This window comes from Mesocricetus auratus, unplaced genomic scaffold (assembly GCF_017639785.1).
Source record: "Mesocricetus auratus isolate SY011 unplaced genomic scaffold, BCM_Maur_2.0 Super-Scaffold_100037, whole genome shotgun sequence".
Taxonomy (NCBI): domain Eukaryota; kingdom Metazoa; phylum Chordata; class Mammalia; order Rodentia; family Cricetidae; genus Mesocricetus; species Mesocricetus auratus.
In genome coordinates, this window is record NW_024429215.1 from 880,076 (window position 1) to 901,198 (window position 21,123).

At 38.9% G+C, this 21,123-nt stretch overlaps 1 protein-coding gene and 1 pseudogene across 3 annotated transcripts in view; both read left to right on the forward strand.

The window, feature by feature from the left end:
• Positions 1-8,317, forward strand: part of LOC121135337 (zinc finger protein 54-like) — a 22,287-nt gene extending 13,970 nt beyond the window's left edge. For all 3 annotated transcript variants that reach the window (XM_040733900.1, XM_040733901.1, XM_040733902.1), the window contains 3 exons: positions 1,540-1,632; positions 3,885-4,011; positions 5,661-8,317. In XM_040733900.1, coding sequence (XP_040589834.1) covers positions 1,603-1,632; positions 3,885-4,011; positions 5,661-7,660 — 2,157 coding nt within the window. In that variant the 5' untranslated portion in view covers positions 1,540-1,602 and the 3' untranslated portion in view covers positions 7,661-8,317. The remainder of the gene's footprint in view (positions 1-1,539; positions 1,633-3,884; positions 4,012-5,660) is intronic.
• A 10,476-nt stretch (positions 8,318-18,793) lies between these two features.
• Positions 18,794-20,712, forward strand: LOC110339390 (annotated as a pseudogene).
• Positions 20,713-21,123: the final 411 nt, after the last annotated feature.

Consider the following 21,123-nt stretch of genomic DNA (forward strand, 5'->3'; position numbering starts at 1 on the left):
GGGGGGAGCATTATCAGTTTTATCATTTATATTCTACATATAAATGCATATTCAGGCGTATGTACTATAAGCATTTTTCATAGATGGATAATATTGAAGGAATAGATGGATTCCTTATGACTGTTTAGCATCCTTACCCTCCTTCTTAAGTGTTTATATCTGTCCCTTCTCCATAACTAAATCCCTCTGTGTTTTTCCATTTCCCCTTGAGATCACTTGCACCCTGTTACTCCCATCTGTATTAATTCCCCACACCCCACAGTGCTGTCTTGTTACTTTTCTGGTTACTGCAGTCACTACAGGTTGTGTACTCACATCTGAAGATTTGGAGCTAGGAACTTCCAATGAGAGAGAACATGTATGGTCTGCCGTACTGGATCTGGGTTACCTCACTTAATATGACCTTTTCTAAGTCCACCTGCAAAGCTCATGATTTCAATGTTCTTTACAGGTAAATAATATTTAGTATATACAGGCCACATTTTCACTATCCATTTGTCAGTTGAAGACAGAGTTTCTTTCCAGCTAGGTCCAGCAGTCCTTTAGTTCCAAATAAACATACTTAGGCTTATATTAATTATAAACTGTTTGGCCAATGGCTAAGGCTTCTTATTGGCTAGTTCTCTCATAGTTATTAACCCATTTCTACTAAACTATATATTGCCACTTGACTGTGGCTTACCTGTAATAGTACGGCATGTTACTCCTTCCGCTCTGGTGACAGCGTCCCTGTCTTTCCTCTTCCCATAATTCTCCTAGTCTGGTAGCCCTGCCTATACTTCCTGCCTGGCTACTGGCCAATCAGTATTTATTCATCAACCAATGAGAAGGAAGTACATCCTCCATCAGACAATTAGATTGTTTACCTTTTGTAGCTATTGTGAGTAGAGCATCAATGAACATGAACGAACAAGTATCTGTGAATTGAATTCTTTGAGCATATGCCAAGAGTGGAACAGCTGGGTCATAAGCTATATATATTTAATTGAGGATTATCTATATTGGCTCTTAGAGTGGCTAGATATTTGTTGATGGGGCTTTTATTCCCTAGGATTTTGTTTTTGATGTCATTGTTGTTTGGATTATTGTATTTTTCTTCCTTCTCTGTGGATTTAGTGATTTGCTATCTTGCCCATGGATGATTACTTCTCATTTCTACTGTATCAGTCCTTCACATGAAATTTATTTTTTCCCATGTTCTCATGGATGACTCCTCAAATTTTCTTGTATCTATTTTGCCTTCGATACATTGTTTGCTGTCCTGCTTTGTTGAAATGAATTGTTTTACTTCATAAATATCTTGAATTGCATTTACATCTCTATCGGTTTTAATAATAGAATTTTTCTGGATGAAACCATATGGTTGATAGTGATTTTTTTTCTCTAAGCTTCAAATGTCATTCTATGGTCTTCTGGCTTTGGCATCACTGACAATACACCTGGTGTATTCTGTTGCTTGGATCTTTTCATGTGGTTTGACATTTTTCTTTAAGCTTTCAGTAACTTTCGCTTTTTCCTTTTGACTCCTTTATTTGATAGGGAAGCAAGCTATCTATTCATTGTTCCTGAAAGAGAAACTCAAAAGAAGAGAAGCAGAAAGAAATGGCTGATTCTCCAGTAAACATGTCCCAGGTCAGTGGTCATGTCCACTCTTTTTCTAGAAATGTTATATATTCTGACATTTCAAGCTTTTAATTTTCTGCTTCTGATATTTTTTTAAACATTACAAAAACATTCAAACAACATCACATCCTGCAATTAACCAGCCCTAAAGAGTATGCCATACAATGTACTTCTCTGCAGTTAGAGTAGTCATAGGGAAAAGAAGCTCTGGAGCATCACATAGCATCTCATATTTTCACTATCAAATATCTTTATGAACTTGTCTACTACAAAAAAGAAAAAGTGACAGAAAACTAGAAAAGCACTTAGCTTGTATACTTACTCATAACTTGTGTTCATTACCTGCATGCAGTCCTACCTCAAAACTGATATTTAACCTTTCTTGTTCTCTTTCTGTCCATATTCTGCTGTGACCTCATGTACATTGTTTCCATATACACCGATTGTTGACTGGATTCTACAAACGAGGGAAAATGTGGTTTCTTCTTTCTAACACTGTATAATCTCACTCAGTATTACATATTTCAAGTCATTTCATTTTTCAACTGTTGCTAGACAGTTTGCTTACTTACAAAACTTTGCTACGATGAATAATGGAACAATGAACCCAACGTGTAACTATCCCTGTATTGGGGTATGCAGTTCTTTGGTTATATCTCAGGAGTGACATTTCTGGGTCATATATTAGCTCTATCTCCAATTTTTTTCAATAATCTCCAATCTGATTTCCACAATGACTATATTTATTTACACTCCCCCTCACGTACCAACAGTTAATGACAGTTCTTTTTCTCTCCACATCCTCTCTAACATTTGTTGTCAGGTTAGTTGATGACAGCCATTCTTCCTGGGGTGAGGCAGTGTTTCAAAGAATTTTTAGTTTGTGTTTCCATGATGGTGTTTTAGGGATCCTGAAGACTTGAAATATTTATTGGTTATTTGTGTTTCTGTCTTTAAAAAGTGTCTGTTCAGGTCATTAGCACACTTGTTGATTGGCAATTTTATTTCATTGGTGTAATTCTCTGTAAATTCTAGATATGAGCCCCTATCCAAATGTTGCTGGTACAAATTCTCTACCATTCAACACAACATAAGTACTAAAAGGGACACACACATTGGGACTACAGAATTCAGACATAGTAGCTCAGATTTTCTTCTGAGCCATTCTTCTGTGCTATATTTTATTTGCAAAGCACTGAAAGTGAGTATAATTCTCACAGAATTTAATATATTCATTTACTCACAGGAAATCTATGTCACTTCTGAATGTATCTACAGTTACTGCACTTACATGTACATGCCTAGCTGCAAGTTAAAACACTATTTGATGTGGTTTTTAGATTTTCCTCAATTTTTATAACTCTTATAGAGTGAGATTTTCTTCAGAACTTCTGAAATTGTTATTTATCTAAGTTGCCTTATGCCTATTTTTTAGTAAAATTTTAGATTATATCAAATGTGGTTGGTGCAGATTTTTCTATCTACTTGCTTGGGACTCAAATATCCTTATAAAATTAATCCTATAGACTACTTCATCTAATATGTTAGTGTTTAAAATGACAGTTCCAAAAAAAAAAAAAAAGCGCACGTCTTTAATCCCAGCACTCGGGAGGCGGAGGCAGGCAGATCTCTGTGAGTTCGAGGCCGGGCTGGACCGACAGCCTCCAAAACAATACAGAGAAACTCTGTCTCATAAAACCAAAATAAATAAATAAAATGACAGTATACAGAAAAGGCCAAAATTCTTTGCCTATAAATCGAGGCATGAATTCCACCTTCCTTGTCTACAACTTTCTTTTTAATGGAATGGCACTGGACCTAGAGTTTAAACATACGAACTGAGCATGTTAGAATACAATCATCTAAGGCCGAAGAATGCCCAGAATTGATTAAGTGTGTCAATGTTTTGTGTGATCTACAGGTACAGCACTTAAAGTGACATGTATTCTGTGATCCTGTAGGACATAAACACAGCAGTCATACCAGATACATAACTGTGTCTAGACCTTAAATGTCTGTTGTTTTGTGTATGTTGTGTTATCCTGTTTTCACAGAGGTAGAAAATCCACTTTACAATGTGACTACATTAGAAATCTTTTTTTCTTTCTTTCTTTCTTTCTTTCTTTCTTTCTTTTTTTTTTTTTTTTGACTATTTGTCTTCATTCATCTACAATCTACAACCTAATTTCCTCAAGTCTCCTTGTATCAACTAAAGCACTCTTCCTGGGATCATGTTGTCAAATTATACTTTTTTGTTTCAGGGTCTGCTGACATTCAGGGATGTGACTGTGGACTTCCCCCAGGAGGAGTGGGAATGTCTGGACTCTGCTCAGAGGGCTTTGTACATCGATGTGATGTTGGAGAATTACAGCAACCTGGTCTCTGTGGGTAAGAACATTTTACTTCTAGAATTCCTAACTCATCCTTTGTATGTACTAGCATTGTAAGTTGTAAAGTCTCTGTTAAGCTGTTAAGCAACAGGAGACTAGGGAAGGTTGGGAGTAGAAAAGAATGATTTCATACAATTTAATTTTTTCTTTCCACTTTCCATGTTAGAGGTATCATGTACTACTCATTTTGGTCCCACAACTCATTCAGATACTTAGTATTGTATAGTAGTTACACCCATGCTTTAGAGCTCCATGTCCATCTTTGTACCTAACATGGTTTTATTTCAGAGAAAAAACTTGATATAAAAACTTAAAATTCTCCCTAAATATGCTGAAGATTCTGAGAGAAAATAGCAATTTAGAAGTCATTCCTAGATTACTCTACTGTGGTTTCCTTCATGTACTGAGCACAGGATTGTGTTAGACTTATGTACTAAATTCTAACACGGGTCATGAGTTACCTCACAGAACACTTGGATTATTGTATGCAAGGTAGGCCTGGTCACCTGTCTGTAGAGAATGAGATTGCCCTGGAATGTGGAGAAGACAGAGTAGCCACAACCAGGGTGGGCTGATGAATGAGCAGAACAATACTGATGGCTTCAAGTGAAAGAGAAAACAAGAGCAGAGGATGGTTTTGTGATGTTCAATTCCACTTGAAAGGATTCCTGATCATTTAACTTAGTGTAGTGTCTTGGTCCCAGTGTGCATCCTGTCTGTTGTAATAGCTGTTAGAAGACGTTGTGTCTTATTACACCTGAATTGTGATGACTTAATACTAGTGCAAAATGCAATTTTATTTGACTATGCTAACATCAGATCAGAATAATTTTACAAACTTAAAGTCTAACGTGAGTCCATGAAGTAGGATAATTCTTTAACTGCCTTCCTTTCTATGTGTCTTCATATTACATCCTTCATTTTCTTCCCAGTGAAGAATACACAGACACCCTTCTAGAAAATAGTCTCAGGAGTCAGTGTACAGAGAAAACTTGAGAATGACCCTATGAGTTAATAAGAAACACAGCAGTGTGTGGAACTCAGACAGTGGAGGATCGGAATATACAATCACTGCCCATTGCAACCATGCCTCAAATGATTTAGAGCCTCTGATGTCTGGCAGAATACTGTGTTTGTATCCATTACTTTCGAACAATCTAATGTGTTTCTCCAGATAGAAAAATAAACCCTGTGATGCTTTTAAGTAAGTCTTTAATCTTTAGAGGAATTGGATCTTCTGAAAAGTGTTCTTCATTGCCTCTCACTTAGTAAGTAAAAGCACTATGAACCTGGGATTGGATTAAACTTTTCTTCATCAATTTTTAGAAGAAATATTTAAAAATAGAGACATGTTTTCTAAATATAATCAGTCAGTGAGTTCCATCCCAAACCTAATTATTGATTCCTCAATTATTTGATCCATCTTGTACCATTAGACATTTTTGATAAGGATGAGATATCTATTATATTAGACACCCTTCAAGGCTATCAGCTGTTTTTATGAGAATACATAAAATTTCAGTGAAAGAAAAAATATCTAAGTTGTTGCTGGTTCGTTTATCTTAAGAGAGAGCCTAAGGATATAGTCGTTTATCAAATGTTTAATCTTGGAACAAGTCATATTAATATGACCTTACTCATTTTCAGAGAACTATTGCAAGTGTGATCCTGTCCATCACCACGTGAAGACTGAAAAGGAGTCTTGTCAGTGTGATGAGCTTGACAAAGTGCTTCATGACCCCTCCACATGTGCACTTCATAGAACAAGTGAAACTACAGAAAACTCTAATAACTACACATGCAGTAATCACAGGGATGCCTCTGTTGACTCATCAAACCCAGACAGACATGAAAGCATGCACACCGGAGAAGATCCTTGTCAGTCTAAAGACTGTGAGAAATCTTTAAATCTGTGTTCCAACATTACTCAAGATCAGAGAGTCTACACTGCAAAGAAAGAACACCTGCAGGGAGAGCATGATGACTCTTTGAGCTCTGCATACAGGCTTTTGCAACAACCAATCTACATTGGAGAGAAACCATACCAGTGTGTGAAATGCAGGAAATGTTTCAGTACTGCCTCAAGCCTCTCTGTACATTGGAGAATTCACAGTGGAAAGAAACCCTACAAGTGCAACATTTGTGGCAAATCCTATAACCAATGTGCAAATCTTAGAATACATCAAAGACTTCATACTGGGGAGAACCCTTACAAATGCAGAGAATGTGGAAAGTCATTTCGACAGTCCTCAGCTCTTAAAAGCCATCTGAAAATACATACTGGAGAGAAGCCTTATAAATGTAAGGAATGCAACAAATCCTTTGCCCACCATTCCAGTTTCAGAACACATCAGAAAATCCATACTGCTGAGGAACATTGTAGTTGTCAAGAATGTGGCAAGGTCTTTCATCAGCTTTCACACTTCAGACGACATTATAGACTCCATAGTGGAGAGAAGCCTTACAAATGTAATGACTGTGACAGAGCCTTTGCGCACTATTCATCACTTAAGTGGCATCAGAAAACTCATTCTTTAGAGACATTTTACAAATGTGAAGAATGTGGTAAGTCCTTCCTTGAATTGTCACATCTTAAAAGGCATTATAGAATCCATACTGGTGAAAGGCCTTACAAATGTGAAGTATGTGACAAATCCTTTACTGTGAACTCAACTCTAAAAACACATCAAAAAATTCATACTGGAGAGAAACCATACAAATGTAAGGAATGTGACAAGTCCTTTACCAAGTGCTCACATCTTAGAAGACATCAGAGTGTTCATGCTGCCGAGAAACCTTACAGATGTAAGGAATGTGGCAAATCTTTTCCTGAGTGCTCCACTCTTAGAGAACATCAGAGAGTTCATACTGGAGAGAAACCTTACAAATGTGGTATATGTGACAAATCCTTCATCCAGCAATCAAATCTCAGAACACATCAGCGAGTTCATACTGGAGAGAAACCTTACAGTTGTAAGGAATGTGGCAAATCTTTAACTACACTCTCAACCCTTAGAGCACATCAGAAAATTCATACTGCAGAAAAACCTTACAAATGTATGGAATGTGACAAATCCTTTACCCATAGCTCACATCTTAGAACGCATCAGAGAGTTCACACTGGAGAGAGACCTTATAGTTGTAAGGACTGTAACAAGTCTTTTACTACGTGCTCGTATCTTAGAGCACATCAGAAAATTCATAGTGGAGAGAAACCCTACAAATGTAAAGACTGTGACATGTCCTTTCTCAGGATTTCTAGTCTTCAAATACATCAGAAAATTCATACTGGAGAGAAACCTTTCAAATGCCAAGACTGTGGCCTATCCTTTAATCAGATATCGAATCTTAGAAGACATCAGAAACTTCATACTGGAGAGAAACCTTACAAATGTCTGGAATGTAACAAATCCTTTGCCCACATGTCAAATCTCAGAACACATCAGAGAATTCATACTGGAGAGAGACCTTACAGTTGTAAGGAATGTAGCAAATCCTTTACTAGGTGCTCCTACCTCAGAGCGCATCAGAAAATTCATACTGGAGAGACACTTCACAAATGTGAAGATTGTGACATGTCCTATATCCACCTTTCCAATCTTAGAAGGCATCAGAGAGTTCACACTACAGAGAAAAATAACTTGTAAATAATGTGACATAGCATTATTTTTGTATTCTCAGCTTATAAATCCCTACAGTATCCATAATAGAAGCATATAGATAAGAAACTTGGGGGCTGGAGGGATGGCAGTGGTTAAGAGTATGGGCTGCTCTCCCAGAGGACTGGGATTCAATTCCCAGCACCCTGATGGCAACTCACACCTGTCTGGAGCTCCTCTTCTAGAGGATCTGATTCCCTCATACAGATACACTTGCAGGCAAACACCAATGTATATAAAATAAAATATTTTTAAAGAACAAAAAACAGGACTTTGATGGTGCAAAATTGTGTATTAAAAAAGATAAACTTGTAAAAAGCCTTTAATGAAATTTTTAAACTTATAAAATGACAGAGTTTACACCAAAATAAAATTCTGCAGTAGTAACTGAATTAAAAAAAAAAAACTGTGTATGGATGCTTTGCCTGCAATGCTTTCTATATAATACATGTTTGCCTGGTGCCTGTGAATGCCAGAAGAGGACATAAGATTCCTGAACTGGAGTTCTAGACAGTTGTAACCTCCCATGTGTGTGCTGGAAACCAAACCCTGGCCCCCTGGAACAGCAACCAATGCTCTTTTCCACTAAACCATGCCTTCAGCCCCTGGAGAAGGTGTAATAAAATCATTTGTCTTGGCCTGGCAGTGGTTGTGGCACGTGCCTTTAATCCCAGCACTGGGGAGGCAGATACAGGTGAATACACGTGAGTTTGGGGCCATCATAGTCTACACAGATAAATACAGGACAGCCAAGGATGTTACATAATGAAATCCTGTCTACAAAAGCAAAACAAGACAAACTGTTTATCTTGTTCAACATTCAAGAATTCATAATAATGCTAGGCTAGGTAGTGCATGACTTTAATCCCAGCACTCAGGAGGCAGAGGCAAGAACATCTCTAGTCTGAGACCATCTTGGTAGTGAGTTCCAGGACTGCCCCATCCCCAGTTAAACATTTAGCACACATTATCCAATGTCCCATTCTTTTATATATAGCACATCTGTTCTACTACCCTCTCATTGTATTATTTACTTGAGTTGCAAAATGCGAGGTTCTCATGTAGTTTCTTGATGGACATCTCATTTGAGTTGGTCTTTCAGTCACCCCCTCTTCCACCAGTGTAATACATATTCGAACCATTCTCTAATTTCTTTTTTTTCCTCTATAGATGCTCTGCAACTTTTAATAAAACCCTGTAAACTGAAATGCAAGGGTACTAGTTGTTAGAAATGTCAGATTGTAGTCCTAAATTTTTTATTAGAAAATCATCTTCAGGCAGGAGAGATTAGGCACCTAGAAGATACATATCAGTTTTCAAAACCTGCATCCTGTAACTCAGCCATCTGCAGCTCCCACTTCAGGATACGGACATTCTTGTCTGACCTCCATGAGCACATGTGCATGCACACACACAGAGATACATATACATAAAAATCAAATTGTTTTAAAAATTATCTCCATCTCCTGATAAATGATAGCCAAAACAAATTTACATTTTGGACTTCACTAACTCACTATATTTTCATTTATTTTGAATATTATTTAAGATGTACATAACCATTTTCTCTTATTGTTTGGGGTTTATTTTAGGTCATCTACACCATAATCTTCAATCACCATACTCTAATTTCTTGACACCTACTACATTCTATTATGCATCCTCTCTTGCCATCTTCTGACTAATGGCCCATTTCTGGCTTCCTGTCTTCTACATATAGTCTTACTAAAACACATAAAACAAAAAGTTTGAAGCTGTGACCCAAATATGAGAGAGAACATGTCAGGCTTGATCTTTGGGTACTAGGTGGCAGCACTCACCATATTTTCTTGTTGCCTATGCTTACATCCAGAGTTCACACTTGTGTTTTTATTTATAGCTAAGTAATATGTCTTTGTAGATGTCTGTCGTATTTTTCATTTACCAATATGTCAAGTTGATGGATATCTGGGGTGATTCCATTTCCTAAATTCTGCCATTAAAACAGCAATGAACATGTTGGGCAAGTACTCATTGGCAAGGTGGCAAGCCCTTAGAGTTCATGCCCAGGAGTGGGTATTGTGTATCAGTTTCCTCTGAGTGTAAACCCCTCCATCTGGGAGAAAACTGCTCAAGACACAGAATATTAAAAAGAGAGATAAGCCGGGCGTTGGTGGCGCACGCCTTTAATCCCAGCACTCGGGAGGCAGAGGCAGGCGGATCTCTGTGAGTTCGAGACCAGCCTGGGCTACCAAGTGAGTTCCAGGACAGCCTCCAAAGCCACAGAGAAACCCTGTCTCGAAAAAAACTAAATAAATAAATAAATAAAATAAAATAAATAAATAAATAAATAAATAAATGAGAGATAAAGGAATGAAATGCTGTATGCGAGGTGATACATTCAGTCCTACAGAGAAGGTCCTGAAACTCAGAAATAGACAATAGCTTCAGTGTGGTGATATTTTGTTTATGATATAACAAATAAAGCTTGCCTGGAGATCAGAGTGCAATGTTAGCCATACTAGTTAGCCATAGAGGCCAGGCAGTGGTGTTACCTTTAATCCTAGCACTCTGGGAGACAGAGGCAGAAAGATCTCTTAGGTCAAGTCCACCCTGAGCTACAGGAAATTAATCAGTCTTAAAGAGAAACAGAGCTCACACAAAGGTGATCCCAGCAGGGGATCCCACACCTTTAATCCCAGCACTAGGGAGGTGGGGACAGGAGAGATATGCCTCGGTGGAGAGAGTAATATAAAGTGGGGGAGAGACTGACTCAGTGCAATGTGAGGAGCAGTGCAGTCAGAAGCAGTCTGAGGACAGGATCAACATTTTGAACTGAGCATTGGTAGAAGTGAGAACTCTCTAGTGGATGACTGCTTTGCTTCTCTGATCTTCACCCTTAACCCCAATATCTGTCTCTGGGTTTTTATTATTAAGACCAGCAAGAATCTGTGAAAAACTTTAGGAAGTCACAGAAACTGGCAAGATTCATTAGTGCCCTGCTGCCTCAAGCATATATAATTGGTAAGGGCTAGTGACACTGTCAGACAGGCTGAGCTGCACAGAAGTTGCTCAAACCAGCCATGAAGCAGACAGCACTCATGCTGCCTGGACCAGACAAGACAGGCTGCCTGGAGGAGGTAGTGAGTGGCTTGAAAGACACTTCCATCCTCCCTTGAGCTGCCTGCAAGCTGTGCAGTGATCCCCAGGTTTCCAGATTCATTAGACATCACCCTCACAGGGTGATGCAGCTGTCACTGAGTCCTGTGTGCTTCTATAAGTAACCCCTCACACACACTCCTGTAAATCACCCCAATAAAACTCACTGATCCAGTTAGCTGTAGAGATGACTCAGTGGTTGAGAGCACTGTCTGCTCTTTCAGAAGACTCACTTTGAATTACCAGCACCCTCACACACACACTCAATCTGTATTGTCAACTCCAGGGCATCCAATGCCCTCTTTCCTCAGAAAGCACCAGGAACACACATGGAACATAGACATACATGCAGAAAAAACATGCCTAAAAGAAAAAGTATAAACCTCATTGGTTGACCAAGTTAGACTTTGTTGTTTCCCAGCTTTGGTTTGTCATTGGTTTCTTACCTGTGACACGTAGATGTCATTGTTTCCACAGGAGCAGAGTCACACATCAGTGCTTGCACCACACTGTATTTGGGGGCGGGACATCTAGAGTACTTATCTAGAATAATTTTAAAAGTTCATTCTCTAGTTCTCACTCCCACAGCAGTGTTTACCTTCTCTCCTCCAAGGCATGCCAACATTAGTTATCATTTCTATTCCTGATGATTGATACTATATCTAGGGCATCAAGAAAGCTTAAAGGAGTCCTAGTCTGCATGTTCCTGATTTGTATATAACTTGTTTCTATGTTTTGGTTTTAGGCTGGGTTTGTAATTGTTTGTTTGTTTTCTTTTAGTTTTGCTTTTTTTTTTACATTTTTAATTTTGAAATTTTATGTTAGAACATTTCTCCTCTTGCTTTCCTCGAAACAAATCCTCCCATATACCATCTCTGCTAATGTTCAACTTTATGGCATCTTTTTCATTAGGTGTATTGCATACATATGTGTCTGTGTATACATATATATTTGTAAATACCTACTCAACCCAAAAGTTACTTGTATGTATGTTTTCAATGCTGATCATTTGGTACCGAATAAGCAGTTAGTATGCTCTTCCCTGGAGAAGACTATTTCTCCTGCTCCCAGCATTCCCCAATTGACTATAGTTCTCTGTGTAGGATTGAGACATAGTGGGCTTTTCCACACCCCTTTGTCATGTCTCTGTGTACCTACAGCTGTCCAAGACTCACTATGTAGAGCTGGCTGACCTGGAACTCAGGGTTCCCCTTGCCCATGCCTCTTGAGTGCTGGGTTAAAAGGCTTGCATGAGAAGGGAGCCACAAGCCTCAGACCTTGGAGCAGCTTCACAGCCCAGAAGCAGCATCAGAGGGAGGTTAGAGCTTCAGGCCAGAGCATCCTCAAGGCAGACACAGAGTATCAGACCCAGAATTGTCAGAAGGAGGTTCAAGCTTCAAGCCCAGGAGCAAGGACTGATCACTGGGTGAAATGACAGCAGCAGTATCCAGTAGTAGCTTCCAGAAGCTATCAAAGTTCCTGTGGGAAAGAGCATCTGTGTCCCAGCCAGCATCCACTTCCATTTCTTGGTTGGAGATAGCCGACTGAACCCTCAGCCCCATCTACACCTCCAACCAGAGGAGCATCCACCTGAACTATAGCCCCACCTGCACCTCAATGAATGACCACTTCCACCAGGAGGAGCTTTAACCAGAAGCTCTGCACTATTTGTGCCTGAAGGAGTCTTCAACGGAGCTACAGCTCCCAACTATACCAATTGGAGAAAGAGAGAACACCTGAAGCACAAGCTTCACCCGTACCAATTAGATGAAGAGATGCATAGACAAGTTAAGAACACACTCAACAATATAAAGAGCAATACGGCATCACTAGAAACGAGTGGTGCTACAGCAAGAACTAAACATCCCAACACAGATGAACCAGAAGAAAACAACCCCAAACATAACTTTATGAGGATGATTGAGGCCCTTAAAGGGGAAGTGAAAAAAATCTCTAAAGAAATGGAGGAAAAGACACAAAAAAATTGAAAGATACGAACAAATCCCTTAAAGAAAACCAATAAAAAGCAATCAAACAAATGAAGGAAACAATTCAAGACATGAAGTATGAAATAGAGACAATAAAGAAAACATAAGCCTAGGGAATTCTGGAAATGGGAAATTTGGGTAAAAGGTCAGGAAAACAAATGCAGAATATAAGAGATGGAAGAGAGAATTTCAGGCATTGAAGGTAATTTGGAGGAAATAGATTCATCGCAGTCAAAGAAAATTTTAAACCCAATAAATCCTTAACACAAAATATGTAGGAAATCTGGGACACCATGAAAATACTGAATGTAAGAATAATAGGGATAGAAGAAGGAGAAGAAGTCCAACTCAAAGGCACAGAAAATATATTCAATAAAATCATTGAAGAAAACTTCCCCATACTAAATAAGGACATGCCTATGGAGACACAAGAGGCTTACAGAACACCAAATAGACATGACCAAAGAAAACAAAAGTCCCCTCAATACATAATAATCAAAAAATAAACACACAGAATAAAGAAAGAATATTAAGAGCTGCCACAGAGAAAGGCCAGGTAACATATAAAGGCAAACCTATCAGAATTACACCTGTCTTCTCCATGCTAACAATGAAAGCCAGAAGGTCCAGGTCAGATGTTATGCAGACACCAAGGAACCATGGATGCCAACTCCGACTACTATACCCAGCTAAGCTTTCAATAACCATAGATGGAGAAAACAAGATATTCTGTGATAAAACCAAATTTAAACAATACCTATCCACAAACCCAGCCCTACAGAAGGTACTAGAAAAAAAAAAGCTAACCCAAGGAAATCACCTATGTCCACAAGAACCCAGGAAACAGATGAGCTTACAGCAGCAAACCCAAAAGAAGGGAATTGAATGCACAGTGTCATTATCATCAACAACAAACAAAAATAACAGGCACTAGCAATCACTGGTCATTAATATCCATTAATATAAATGGCCTCAATTCGCCTATAAAAAGACACAGGCTAACAGATTGGATACAAAAACAGAATTCATCCTTCTGCTGCATACAAGAAACATACCTCAAACTCACAGACAGCCATGACTTCTAAGTAAAGGGTTGGGAAATTTTTTCCAATCAAATGGATCTAAGAAACAAGCTGGTAAAACTATCCTGATATCTACTAAAATAGATTCCAAACTAAAATCAATCAAAAAAGATAACCAAGGGCATTTCATATTCTTCACAGGGGAAATGCATCAAGAGGAAATCTCAATTCTGAACATTTATGTCCCAAACACAAGGGCTCCTGCATTTCTAAAAGAAACATTACTCAAGCTTAAATCACAAATCAAGTCCCACACACTAATGGTGGGAGACTTCAACACCCCCACTGCCATCACTGGAGAGATCTGCCAGACAGAAGCTTAACAGAGAAATGTGGGAACTAACAGAGGTTATGACTCAAATGGACTTAGCAGACATCTATAGAGCATTCCACCCAAACACAAAATATACTTTCTTTTCAGCACCTGATGGAACCTTCTCAAAAATAGACCACATACTAAGTAACAAAGCAAACCTCAACAGATACAAAAATGGGAACAAACCCCTGTACCCTTATCAGATCACCACAATTTAAAATTAGAATTCAACAGCAGCATTAATTTCAGAAAGCCCACAAACACGTGGAAATTGAACAAGAGTCAACTGAACCACCACTGCGTCAAGAAAGAAAGAAATAAAACACTTGCTAAAATTTAATAAAAATGACTGCACAACATTCTCAAACTTATAGGAAACAATGAAAGCAGTGCTGAGAAGAAAGTTCATAGCACTAAACGCCATAAAGACACTGGAAAAAATCCCACACTAATAAATAAACAGAACAACTGAAAGCACTAGAACAAGAAGAAGTAAACTCACCCAGAAGGGATGAATAGCAAGAAATGGTCAAATTGAGGGCTGAAATCAATAAAATAGAAACACAAAAAACAATGCAAAGAATCAATGAGAAAAAAAAAGAGTTGGTTCTTTGAGAAATTAAACAAAATAGACAAAGCTGTATCCAAAGTAACCAAAAGACAGGGAGAGAATATCCAAATTGACAAAATCAGAGACAAAAAGGGGGACATAACAAAGACACTATGGACATCCAGAGAATCATCAGGTCATACCTCAAAAACCGGTACTCCACAAAATTGGAAAACTTTAAGGATTATGGACAATTGTTTACATGAGTACCACATGCCAAAATTACATCAAGAACAGATAAACAATTGAAATACACCTATAACTCAAAAAGAAATAGAAACAGTTATCAATAGTCTCCCAAAAAAAAAGGCCAGGCCCAGATAGATTCAATGCATAATTCTACCAGATGTTCAAAGATGATCTAATACTTAATACTCCTCAAATTATTTCACACAACAGAAACAGAAGGAACATTGTCAAACTTTTTATGAGGCTACAGTTACCCTGATACACAAACCACACAAAGACTCAACTAAAAAAGAGAATTACAGAGCCGGGCGTTGGTGGCGCAGGCCTTTAATCCCAGCACTCAGGAGGCAGAGGCAGGCGGATCTCTGTGAGTTCGAGGCCAAGCCTGGTCTACAGAGCGAGTTCCAGGACAGCCTCCAAAGCCACAGAGAAACCCTGTCTCAAAAAACCAAAAAAAAAGAGAGAATTACAGACCAATTTCCCTCATGAACATGAATACAAAAATACTCAATAAAATACTGGCAAACAGAATTCAAGAACACATTAAAAAAATCATCCACCATGACCAAGTAGGATTCATCCCAGAGATGCAAGGATGGTTCACCATACAAATATTCATCAATATATTTCGCTATATAAGCAAACCGAAAGGGAAAAAAACACATGGTCATCTCACTAGATGCTGAAAAGACCTTCAACAAAATTCAACACCCCGTCATGATAAAGGAGAAAGCAAGAATACAAGGAACTTACCTAAACATAATAAAGGCAATATACAGTAACCCAACAGCCAACATCAAACTAAATGGAAAGAAACTCAAAACAATCCCACTGAAATCAGGAACAAGACCAGGCTGTCCACTCTATCTATTCAAGATAGTACTCTAAGTTCTAGCTATAGCAATAAGACTACTAAGGAGATCAAAGGGATACAAATTGGAAAAGTAGAAGTCAAACTCTCACTATTTCCTGATAGATAGTATACATAATAGACCCCAGAAATTCTACCAGAGAACTCCTACATTTAATAAACACCTTCAGTAATGTGGCAGGATACAAGATTAACTATATACAGATAACAAACGGGCTGAGAAGGCAATCAGAGAAACATCACCCTTCACAATAGCCACAATCAACATAAAATCTCTTGGGGTAACTCTAACCAAACAAGTGAAAGGCCTGTATGACAAGAACCTAAAGTCTTTAAAGAAGATATCAGAAAATGGAAATATCTCCCATGCTCTTGGATGGGAGTAAAAATGTCAATATTACCGAAAGTAATCTACAGATTCAATGCAATCCCCATCAAAATCCCACAACAATTCTTCACAGACCTCAAAAGAATAATACTTATCTTCATACAGAAAAATAAATGGGCACTGAAGCTCCCATCCCGGAAGGAGCCAGCCCACCCAGAGTCCCATTCTCGACCTACAGGAAAGGCAGGCCTAACTTCTGGTGCCCTGAGCAAAACCACCTGAAACCTGGGGACTGCACACTGCAGATCCCATTCTGACAGGGTTCACCCTACCCAAATATTGCCGAGGACCTGGTACTAGGACTGCCTCCATCCATGCCAGAGGAAAGCCGCCAGAGTACTGGCTCTGCTCAGGGGGTGTTTCTTTGACTGGTCCCTTTTCCCTATATTCCCCTCTTTTTTGTTTAATAAAACAACTGGGTTTGGAAAAGGGGCAGTGTTATCATTAGACTACTTCCTGTTGAATTTGGGGCATAGAGGTTCATGGGACAGTCTTCATCTTCTTCGTCCAGGTGTGTGCAGATGTTGCAGATATCTGGCTCCATAGCTAGGGACTGGTAATCCTGCAACAGCAACTGGTTGAAAGTCTGGTTAGAAACCCTTTGAACCTGTTGCTGGAATCTAGACAATGAGTTTGTAAGGTAGGGTGCTGCTAGTAGGACTAAGAAAGAGAGAAGAGGGGTTCAGAAAGGTAGTATCCAGTTCTTTATTGGATTATTAGTGATCCACTGGTCAGAAGCATCAAGCTGTTTCTTAAGTTTTTGAAGGTCTGTCTGAGGTTGTTAAATCTTGACTTTTACTATACCTGCTTGACTAACATAGAAGCAACATTCTAGATAGACTGAAGGGTGAGGAAAGCCTATGGTACATATTTAAGGAAGTAGTCAGTCCTGCTGCTCCGGTGGCTATACCTATAGTTACGCCCAGGGCTTCCAGAAGGGTATAACCCGGATTGCTCATGTCATGCTGTGCTGCTATAAATTTAGTGATGAGAACTGGCAAGGACTCTTTAACAGGTACCACCCCTAATTTAGGGAAAAGGAACACCAGGACGTAGATCCCTGACCACCTAGTAGGTGGGCAGTGGTATACTTGTGTGCCACAGAGAGTTAAAAAAGTACTGTGAACGTTTGGACATAGGGGCTATGTGGTAGTACTAAGCATTGTGGTATTATTGTAATCTGTAGAATCTAGAATTCCACAAGGTATGTTCCTGATAAATTAAAGCAGTCTGCCATACTGAAGAGAGAGAGAGACTCAGACAGAGAGACAGACAAAGAGACAGAGAGACAAGTAGAGAGAGAGAGGTAGCTAAAGGATGGTAGTAGTGTTTGGCTCAGAGTAGTTTACAAGTGGCAAGGTAGGAAGGTCTGATAAATCAATGGGTAAGGTCACAAATAGTTGTGAGTTTGACCCAGGAGGGACACACAACCAGCATTCTTTTTTGTTGTTTTGTTTTGTTTTGTTGTTGTTGTTATTGTTTTTGGTTTTTATGAGACAGGGTTTCTCTGTATTGTTTTGGAGACTGTCAAACCAGCCCGGCCTCGAACTCACAGAGATCTGCCTCCCGAGTTCTGGGATTAAAGGTGTGCACCACCACTGCCCGGCTACAACCAGCATTCTTTAAAGCAGTTAGCATTATTTAATATCTGATATGTAGAAATTAAGGTTTGAGACAAGAGATAGTATGGCAAGGATCAGTATTGTCAAAAAGGGTTGAGTTGGGCCTTCTTTGGAAGGGCTCGTAGTCACAGGAGAGCCAATAGCAGGAGTTTTATCCAATCTGTATTTAGTTTTGGGGAAAGTTTGATAAGAATACTTTTGAGAGAATGATTAGTTTGTTTAGCTTTGCCTGAAGACTGGGGATAGTAGGAGATATGGTGGTGGAGGCAAAGGTTAAAGTGAGAGTGCCTTGTGGCATGTGATGGGGACCCAGGCCCCTGAGAGTTGTAGTTCTAGCTGTCAGACAGTGGAGGATAGAAATAAGCAATAGCTACGCAGCCCTGCCTCAAATGATCTAGAGCCTCTGATGTCTGCCGGAAAACTGTCTTTACAACAATTACTCTTGTAGAATCTAATGCCTTGTTTAGAAATAAATAAAATAAACCATTTGATGCTTTTAAAGACTTTAATTTTTACAGGAATTGGGTCTTCTGAACTTATTTCCTTATTGCCTATCACTTTGTAAGTAAAAGCACTGTGAACCTGGGACTGAATGAAACTCTTGATCCTGAGAAGTAATATTTAAACATACAGACCTGTGTTCTAAATATAATCAGTCAGTGAGCTCCATCCCAAACCTAATTATTGATTCCTCAATATTTGGTCCATCTTGTACCATTAGATATTTTTTGTAAGGATATCTATTTTATCAGACACCTTCAAGGCTGTCAGCTGTTTTTGTGAGAACACATAAAATTGCAGTGAAAGAAAAAAATATCTAAGTTGTTGCTGGTTCGTTTATCTTAAGAGAGAGCCTAGGGATATAGTAGTTTATCAAATATTTAATCTTGGAACAAGCCATATTAATATGACCTTACTTATTTTCAGAGAACTATTACATATGTGATCCTGTCCATCACCACGTGAAGACTGAAAAGGAGTCTTGTCAGTGTAATGACCTTGACAAAGTGCTTCATGACCCCTCCACATGTGCACTTCATAAAACAAGTGAATCTACAGAAAATTCTAATAACTACACATGCAGTAGTCACAGGGATGCCTCTGTTGACTCATCAAACCCAGACAGACATGAAAGCATGCACACTGGAGAAGATCCTTGTCAGTCTAAAGACTGTGAGAAATCTTTAAATCTGTGTTCCAACATTACTCAAGATCAGAGAGTCTACACTGCAAAGAAAGAGCACCTGCAGGGAGAGCATGATGACTCTTTGAGCTCTGCATACAGGCTTTTGCAACAACCAATCTACATTGGAGAGAAACCATACCAGTGTGTGAAATGCAGGAAATGTTTCAGTACTGCCTCAAGCCTCTCTGTACATTGGAGAATTCACAGTGGAAAGAAACCCTACAAGTGCAACATTTGTGGCAAATCCTATAACCAATGTGCAAATCTTAGAATACATCAAAGACTTCATACTGGGGAGAACCCTTACAAATGCAGAGAATGTGGAAAGTCATTTCGACAGTCCTCAGTTCTTAAAAGCCATCTGAAAATACATACTGGAGAGAAGCTTTATAAATATAAGGAATGCAACAAATCCTTTGCCCACCATTCCAGTTTCAGGAGACATGAGAAAATCCATACTGGAGAGAAGCCTTACAAATGTAACGACTGTGACAGAGCCTTTGCTCACTATACATCACTTAGGTGCCATCAGAAAACTCATTCTTTAAAGATATATTACAAGTGCGAAGAATGTGGTACATCCTTTCTTGACTGGTGATAGGCCTTACAAATGTGAGGTATGTGACAAATCCTTTAATATGAACTCAGCTCTTAAAAGACATCAAAAAATTCATACTGGGGAGAAACCTTACAAATGTCTAGAATGTGATAAATCCTCCATCCAGCATTCACTTCTTAGAGCACATCAGAGAGTTCATACTGGAAAAAGACCTTACAGGTGTAAAAAATGCGCCAAATCATTTACTAGGTGCTCCTACCTCAGAGTACATCGCAAAATTCATACTGGACTGAAACCTTACAAATGTGAGAAATCCTTCATGGACCATTCACAGCTTAGAAGACATCAGAGTGTTCACACCAGAGTGAAACCTTACAGTTGTAAGCAACCTGACAAATCCTTTACCCGTAACTTGAACCTTAGAATACATCAGAGGATCCACACTGGAGAGAGACCTTACAGTTGTAAGGAATGTGACAAATCGTTTACTAGGAGCTCCTACCTCAGAGCGCATCAGAAAATTCACACTGGAGAGACACTTCACAAATGTGAAGACTGTGACATGTCCTATATCCACATTTCAAATCTTAGAAGGCATCAGAGAGTTCACACTGGTGAGAAACTTACCATTTTAACCTGACATAGGATTTGTTTGATATTCTCTGCTTATAAATTCCAACAATATACATAATTGAAGCATAAAGATAAGAAACTTGTAAAAGCCTTTAATGAAATTTTAAATCTTATGAAGTACCACTGTTTATACTAAAGCAGAATTCTGCAGTAGTAGCTGTGTGAATTTTTTGAAAACCAAACTGTGTATGGGTGATTTGTCTGCAACTTTTTCTGTGCACTGTATCTGGTGCCTGTGAATGCCAGAAGAGGACATAAGATTCTTGAAACTGGAGTTCTAGACAGTTGTGACCTCCTGTGTGTATGTTGGGAATCGAACCCTGGTCCCCTGGAACAGCAACCAGTGCTCTTTCCCACTAAGCCATGTCTCTAGCACCTGGAAAGCTGTAATAAAATCGTTTGTCTTAGCTGAGCAGTGATAGTGTCACATGCCTTAATCCCAGCACTGGGGAGGCAGATACAGGTGAATACATGTGAGCTTGAGGCTATCATAGTCATAGGATAGCCAAGAATGTTACATCCCATCCTGAAAAACAAAAGGCAAAACAACCTAAAAACTGATTATCTTTTTCAGCATTCAATAATTCAAAATAATGCCAGGTTAGGTAGTGCATGACTTTAATCCCAGCCCTCAGAGGCAGAGGCAAGAAGATCTCTAGTCTAAGACCAGGAGTAATAGACCCTGTCTCAAATAAATGAATAAGGATAAAATATGTGACAAAAGACCTCTAATTGTACTGTCCATCACAAAATTCATAATTCTGAGAAAGCACAAAGGTATATGTCATCGGGGAATTTCGGTGTACAAGTCCAAATCTAAGTTAAAAGACATTAATCAGCTCACACACAACTTCTCAGCATGTCTCTTT